Source organism: Panthera uncia, chromosome C2, assembly GCF_023721935.1.
Source record: "Panthera uncia isolate 11264 chromosome C2, Puncia_PCG_1.0, whole genome shotgun sequence".
Taxonomy (NCBI): domain Eukaryota; kingdom Metazoa; phylum Chordata; class Mammalia; order Carnivora; family Felidae; genus Panthera; species Panthera uncia.
The window spans coordinates 120,140,617-120,148,248 of record NC_064810.1 but is presented as its reverse complement, the minus strand read 5'-3'; the positions used below and the strand labels follow the sequence as shown (position 1 = coordinate 120,148,248).

The 7,632-nt window shown below is 48.1% G+C and overlaps 1 protein-coding gene across 1 annotated transcript; it reads left to right on the top strand.

Annotated features, from left to right (window-relative positions):
• Nucleotides 1-1,983: 1,983 nt before the first annotated feature.
• Nucleotides 1,984-6,365, top strand: LOC125921278 (calsyntenin-2-like). Its single transcript, XM_049628731.1, has 4 exons — nt 1,984-2,188; nt 2,296-2,419; nt 3,091-3,275; nt 5,111-6,365. The coding sequence occupies exons 1-4, from the start codon at nt 2,054-2,056 to the stop codon at nt 5,312-5,314; spliced, it is 648 nt and encodes a 215-aa protein (XP_049484688.1). The 5' UTR covers nt 1,984-2,053; the 3' UTR covers nt 5,315-6,365.
• Nucleotides 6,366-7,632: the final 1,267 nt, after the last annotated feature.

Here is a 7,632-nt window from a genome sequence, read left to right as displayed (position 1 = left end):
TGCTAGCAAATTAGGTAGCATGTGTTGGTGCTGTGCTGGTTCCTGTAGGTGTCTGTGTATCTAGGCTGGAGAGCAGGGGAGGGAAATGGTACCCACCAGCTCCTTTGTTCCTAGAGCAGTCTCCAAATGACCTCTGCCCCTCTGCACACACTTTGAGAATAAAAACAAATCTCCCCTCAGTATACCCTGGGCATTTTTCAAACTGTTGCTTCTATATCTCCATGGGCTGTTGTTCTGGTTCTGGAAGGAGAGGGACAGAGTTTCCTCTCACCCTTTGGCTCCCCAAGAGCCAAACCCACTAATTTTTAATGTTCTAGGGGTTAAGCCAATTTTCAGAACTCATGAAATTATACCCAACTGGTTTTCAAAGCCAAATGGTATGGGGATTAATCTTCTCTGTGTAGGTTCCCCATCCCTGGGGTGCCTGGCATGAGCGTCTGTGTTTTTCCCCTATCTGTACCCATGGCATCCCTCCTTCCCATGGACTCATTTAGCTCCTGAGTACATCTCTTCCCTTCCTATCCTCTTCCATGTGGCCTCTTCTCTACATTTAGTTTTGGAGTTTGTTGTGCCAGTCTTCAGATTATTTTCTGGGTTATTTACACTAATGTGGTGTTATCAAGGTATGTCCCTGGGACAAAGTGAGCTTAGGGTCCTCCTACCCTGCCATCTTCCCCAGAAGTCCCAATCATTTTTAAGTTAGGACTGCCAACCTGTCCAGCATTCAAATATTCAGACATCCCTTTCAGAAATTTGTGGTCATAAAATCAGGCAACAATGGTTAAAGTGACCAAAAGCTTGACAACTAACCAGTTTACTTAACCATTTGATTATATTAACAATGCTTCTCTCTTTGAACAATGTGTAGTGATATGCTCCATATGAGCCCCTGGGTTAGATACTGAGGAGTCATTCCTAAAAAACTAGTGCCTCTACCCTTGAAAAACCCAAGGTTTGTTGGGGGTCACAGACACATATACCATGATGCCATGGGGAAAGCTAGGGAAGCATGGTAGAAAGGCACTTACCTTTTGCTTATGAAGCACCTAACTAGATGCCAGACACGATCTTCAATCCTCTCAAGACTCTCCTTACAGATGAGGAAAGAGAGAGGTAGGTAGTTTCTCTAACATTATAAGCATCTCTGTAGCAGAGCTGGTATTCACATATCTTTTGACTGTGATTTTCGTGTTTCTCACACAAATCCATGCCCTCCAACCTCAGGGTCTACCTGAGCGTTCATCTGAGCAGTGAAGATAGTGGTTGGGATGGCACAGCCTCTTCTCCTGACCCAGCCTGACCCTGGGGTGTAGTCGCAGAGGAGGAAGATGACATACAAGGCCTGCTGTCTGAGTTGTCCTCATGCTTGTGTTTCCCATGTGTCTGTCTTCCCTCAGCCCCCAAATCAGCAGTCTTAGAAGAAATGCTCCATAACCTAGATTTCTGTGACATTTTGGTACTTGGAGGGGACCTGGACCCGAGACAGGAATGCTTAGAGCTCAACCACAGTGAGCTCCATCAGCGACACCTGGATGCCACTAACTCCACCGCAGGTTACTCCATCTATGGTAAGGCTACACTTGGCCCCTTCACCTGGTGGTCTCCTTTCAGAGTGCCTTCATGCAAGAGTCATGAGTGTGATGGCACTCTGGCACCTGTGGAATAGGGGTCATGCGGAGACTCTTGACCTCAGAGCATGGACTTATAGCCCCTTCTTCCACGAATTACTCCAGTGTCTTGAGGACCTGGCCCACATCTCATTCCTGGGAACATCTACAGAAAGTAGGTGCATGCTTTATCTTATAATGTTTGATCTCAGCAAATATTATAGCCGCATTTGACAGACTGAGGCCAAACATTCTGGTCAGAGACCAATGTATTTGGAAATCCTGTGGGTCAGTTTAATTGGCTCCTTAGAACTTCTGTGCCTGCTCATTGCCCTTAAGCCATCTCAAAATTCAGGAGATTCACAAGTCTCAGCAGCCACAGCCTGTATCCCCCATCTTCTGCCTTCTTATGACAGGTGTGGTCTCTTGGCACAGGTGTGGGCTCCATGAGCTGCTATGAGCAGGTGCTGCATCACATCCGCTACCGCAACTGGCATCCAGCTTCCCTGGAGTCCCGACGGTTTAGAATCAAGTGCTCAGAACTCAATGGACGTTATACTAGCAATGAGTTCAACCTCGAGGTGAGTGAGCCCTGCTATCATTAGGGAATTTCACACCCACTTCTTCCTCATTTGTCTGGGCCCACCTGCCACTCTTGGTCAGCAGCACCTCTCCCTGCTCTTCCCAGGTCAGCATCCTCCATGAGGTCAGAATGTCAGACAAGGAGCACGTCAGCCACCTTATTGTGCAGCCTCCCTTCCTACAGTCTGTCCACCACCCCGAGTCCCGGAGTAGCATCCAGCGCAGTTCAGGTAGGTGGCCTTGGAGGAAGGACCTCAGGATACCAGGTAGTCACTGTGATTGAAGACCACCCACTAACAGGTATGGTGCAGGAGCTACAGGTACCCAGAAATGGGAAAGCTGGGAGCCCTACCTCTCAGATACTCACAGCCTCAGTAAGTGGCCAGTCAGGGAAAGAAGTTACACACAACATATCATAACAGAGTTTAGTAGAGAGTACTAGGGTAAAATCTTCCAAGTCTTTTAGGCCTCAGAGCCACATCCTGTGTGAAGCTTTCCATGAACCCCTGCATATGCTCACACACATGCATATGTACACCATATTGGGGTCTCCCACCCTTATTTCTGTTCTAGTCTTGCCATTTATATTACTGTCTGGTGGGCTCTCCATCCTTATGAAATTCCACAGTCACCTGCCTGTCAGTGGATGCTGCTCTAGAGTCTGAGGGGGAAAGCCAGAGATAGAATTTACATCAGTTATTTCATTTACTTCCCACAATTACCCATTGTATAGATGAAGAAAATAAAGCCCAGACAGGGTAAGGAGCTGGTCCAGAGTTCTACAGCTGAGAAATGGTAGAGCAGATTTTAACCTACACATGGATGTTTCATTCACACGCCATCCCAAGACTGAGCTAGTCCTTCCGTTCACCATGTCATGTGGATTCCTTCCTCGTTCCAGTGGTCCCAAGCATCGCCACAGTGGTCATCATCATCTCCGTGTGCATGCTGGTGTTTGTCGTGGCCATGGGCGTGTACCGGGTCCGGATCGCTCACCAGCACTTCACCCAGGAGACTGAGGCTGCCAAGGAGGCGGAGATGGACTGGGACGACTCTGCGCTCACTATCACAGTCAACCCCATGGAGGTGATCCTCATGCAGGGGCTGGGATCTTGGGGCAGGATGCTTCCCCTCCACCAGCTCCACCTTTCCTGTGCTGGAAGCCCTGCCCCAACTAGCCCAGCCCCACTGACCCTTCCCTTTTCTGAGCACCTCCAGCCCACGCAACCTGCATGGACCATACTTTCCTACCAGCTGCATTCACTGATTAAAAACGTGTGAATTGCTCCCTACAAACAGAACCAGACATTTCTTAAGACAAGCAGCCATGTGGTGTCTATCCCTTGCCTCCCCCATAGTATTTAACTCAGAGCTGACTAACACTTAAAAACTCAGTATTGAATTTTTGATTAACAGTGTAAATTAGATGGCTTTGCTCCGTACTGCCTGCAGAGCTCATGTAAAGGTTCAGAACAGGTTAAAACAAAAATATAACATCAATACTTGCCATTCAGTGAGGCTCCATTATACCAGACACTGCATAAGGAGCTCTGTATATACCAACGCATTTAATCTTCACAGCCCTCTGTGAAGTAGGAGTCCTCATCCTCCCCAAGGTGGGAACCAACTCTGAGAGGAAAGTAAAAGTGCTCAAACTTATACAGCTGGTAATGGCATTGCCAATATTGAACTCAAGGTTGCCAGATCCTAACATTCATAACTTTCAGTTAGCCAGCAACCTCCAGCATCCACCCATGAGGGTCTAAGACCCCAGCTCTGGACATACAAATATCAAAGTAACTTTTGGTCTGCCAGTGGGCCCTGGGTGCTAGAGGCAGGGGAAGATCAGGAAGATTCTCCCAGTTTGGTCCTCAGGGTCCCCCTAAGTTGGCCTCATGCTCCAATTTCATAGCCAGAGTGCCAGTGCAGCTCAGCTTCTTCTAGCACAGGGTGTAGGTATAATGCTGAGTGCACCACTGTAGGAACACCAGCATCTCCCCCTCAGAGAGCTGAGCCTCAGATGTGGCAAATAAACCACTATGCCTAGGACAATCTGAGTACCAGGCAAGAGTGTTCTTACCGAGGGCTAACCTGCTGATTCCAATGGTCAGTGAAGCATGAGTAGGGAGATCCATTGAGGCTCAAGTATTCAGGAAAGATTTCCTGGAGGAGGTTAGCTTGAGAGAGGCCTTGAAGAATGGAGGCAGGGGGCAAAGTAGAAGGGAAGCCACTCCAGGGAGGGGACACAATCACACAACAGCAAACATCAACTCAAAACATAAATCCAAAACTAAGATTTTGCTAGAATCACCAAAAAGCTGGCCGGGAGGGTAGGGGGAATGGAACTGGAAAAGAGTGGGGTTGAGTCTGAGGACACAAGTCTCAGAAGGTGAGGGAAGGCGTGGAAAATGAGGACCATGGTCCTTCCCAAAGGAGTATTTCTGAGGGGCAGTACACCTGAGTCTTGGCTTAAAAGACGACCTGCTCCCAGAGAATATAATCTCACCTGGGAACAGGCCGTAAGCTTAAATGCCATTATCTCCTGGAAAAGCAAACACTTAAGGCTTGGAAAGTTCCATATAGACAGGCTTCAGAAATGCCAGAAAGCAAACCTTGGCATAAAAGGCTCATTAAATGATGGAAGGGATGGGCTTCAATGTCTTGTGTTTAAAACACACAATTTACCTTGAGTGCAGATCTTAGAATTTGCTATTTCTTCGCTGTCCTTAGCCCTCCCATTTACCTTTCACCAGAGGACTGCCCATCCAGGAGGCAGATCTCCAGGCCCAAGGATTTAGCGTGAAGGGAAAGGAATTCAAGGGGCCCAAAATATTCCCTTAGTGGAGGGAGAAACGTCTAGATTCCAAAGCAGCTTTTGCTCAGCCCCTGATGAGCATATACCTTCTCTCCCTGACATCCAGAAACATGAAGAACCAGGGCATGGAGAAGAAGAGACTGAGGAGGAAGAGGAGGAAGAAGTAGAGGAAGACGTGAGCTCCAGCAGCAGTGACTCAGAGGACAGCGAAGAGGAAGAGGAGGAGGAAGGGATGGGCAGGGGCAGACATGGGCAGAGTGGAGCCAGGCAAGCCCAGCTGGAGTGGGACGACTCTGCCCTTCCCTACTAGCGCCCGGCTGTCTGCGCCCACCCACGTGTCCCTTTTGTAAGCCTCACCCCAGTGTACACCTAAGTCTATCACATGTCGCCTCTGATTTCTAGGACAGGTCTGGGCAGGCCCTCCCCAGTGTCCTGGAAGCCACCCGTTATGCCTTGGGCACTCCCTATGTCCCAGCCCCAGGGTAGTTCCAAGAAGCCCAGGGTCATTAGTGGAGACTTCAAGGTGGACTTTGTCCTGTAGCCCTCACTTTTCCTGCCCTGGGCTCACCCAGCATCCTGCCGGCCAATCTGCAGAGTTCTGCCATTGCTTTTCTCTGCAGGGAAGAAAGTAAGCCTTTAGGTCACTCACCTCCCCCGGGTTCCCCATGGCCAGGGACCTTGGGTTCCAGCTCACTGTGCGTGTACCTGACCCAGTCTCCTCTTCCACACAGACCAGCAGGTTCTCTTTACCTGACTCTTCAGGTGGCTTCACACAGGCAAGGTGGTCAGACTTCACACAGAAGAGGTCTCAGTCCTTAACACTTTAAAGGAAAATCCTTGTTGAGGCAAAATTAAATGTATAGGGAAAGGTTCACACATAGGCAGGTGCACACCCACATGCATACATACACCCTCCCCAGTTTGGAGAACCTTTCCCCTTTATCCTTTTGGAGGCCACATAAAGCTTAGATGAAAAGTCCAAAACCAAGAATAGGTCCTTGACCACAGCAGGGCCTGAACCCCAGCCAAAGCTATCTGCAAACCTACCTGCCTTGGTGCCCTGCTGGGGGCTGCCACCACAGGACATTGCAGAAACCAGGGAGCACGCCATAGAGGCACTGCCCCAGGCGACAGCATGACAAGCCTGCAGCCAGGGACCAGAAGGAAAGGCTGATGAGATGAGCAGCTAGGCGTCATGGTGGGCACAGATCTGGGGGACAGGGGTGAATGGCGTCTCCTGAGCCAGAGGTTAAGAAGGCTCTCAGCATCTAGTCTTAGGGTCCCTCATCACCCGTCTCACACTGTTTTTCCTCTTAAAAAAATATACTCCTCTTGGATGTATTAGGACAAGCATGAACTGAGCTGGATCTAAAATGAAAAGTTTGGAGATCTGAATGCTAGGAATTAGAAGCATATCTGTGATAGTAACAGCCGCTGCTTTATTCTCATAAAAGGAGCAACACTTTGGGTGGAGGGCAAATAGATCTGAAAACCAAATTTCTTTCTTCTTATTTTAATAAGAAAATCTTTTCCACCTCCATCCTAATGTGGACACCTCATGACGAGAACTGTTGCTATAGTAACTCATCTGTGCTCTTTTGTGACCAAGAGAATAGCAGGCAAGAAACAGGGCCATTCTAGGACTTCCACGAGACTCTGAGACCATCTTTGTTTTGAATGTCTCTGGCTTTGTCCTCAGTATGTACAATCTGTCCCCATCCTCCCGCCGTCCCTACCCCATCCCATATTGGCATAGGCACAGAGCTGGCCCCTAGTCACAATGGCATTCAGGTTCAAAAGAAGAGAATCTGTTCATTTCATTCACCATGTCACCAAAACAGAGCATAAGGGGGACCATCATCAGTGTCTTCCACCCAGTGAGGATCCATGATAGGCCTTTGCAAAATTCTGATTCAAGAAAACTACCTTAAGTGGCTTTTTCCACCACTGAAAGTGGTTTTTGCAGATCTGTTCCCTCCTTTGAGCCTCACAATAATTATATCAGGGAGTTGGGATATCTATTGTCAGGAACATTTCCCTTACGAGTAAACTGAGGTTCAGAGATTGAACATCTTGTTCAGAGTCATTCAGAGGCATAGACAAGACTAGACTCCCCACCTTCCACTCTTGGTCCAGTGCCCACCACCCTGCTTCTACTTATATTCATACTTATGCAGCTAACAGGCATTGCTGAGGACCTACTGTGTGCTAAGCACTCATCCAGCAATGATGGGAAATGATAAAGCTGAGTGAGATGAGCTCCTCCCCCTCACAGACATAAAAGTTGCAAAGGAGAAACAAATAGGCATAGAAATTATACAAGAGACCGACATAGAGTGGGGAGACAAGTCACAGGAAGAAGAGGAACACAATCACAAGTGCTCTTGTTTTTTCCTTCTTAGGGAAAAATGAAGGGAGAAGTTTGGAATTTTATATTCATTGAATGGAAATAGACACATCTGTGAATTCTCCCAACCAAAAAAAAAAACCTTTTCTATCAGGCTGTCTGCACGTCTACAAGGAGAAAATAGGTAACGCTGCTTAGCCCTCCCAATTCCCTTAAAAAATTCTCCCGTTGGGCATTTAGGAGCTAACAGAATTCTCCCAAAATTATGGCAGTAAAAGCCA

Coding starts and splice junctions, on each gene's coding strand:
- LOC125921278 (XM_049628731.1), top strand. CDS start 2,054: ATGAGCTGCTATGAGCAGGTGCTGCATCACATCCGCTACCGCAACTGG. Junction 2,189..2,295: donor GCAATGAGTTCAACCTCGAG/GTGAGTGAGCCC, acceptor TGCTCTTCCCAG/GTCAGCATCCTCCATGAGGT. Junction 3,276..5,110: donor TCACAGTCAACCCCATGGAG/GTGATCCTCATG, acceptor CCTGACATCCAG/AAACATGAAGAACCAGGGCA.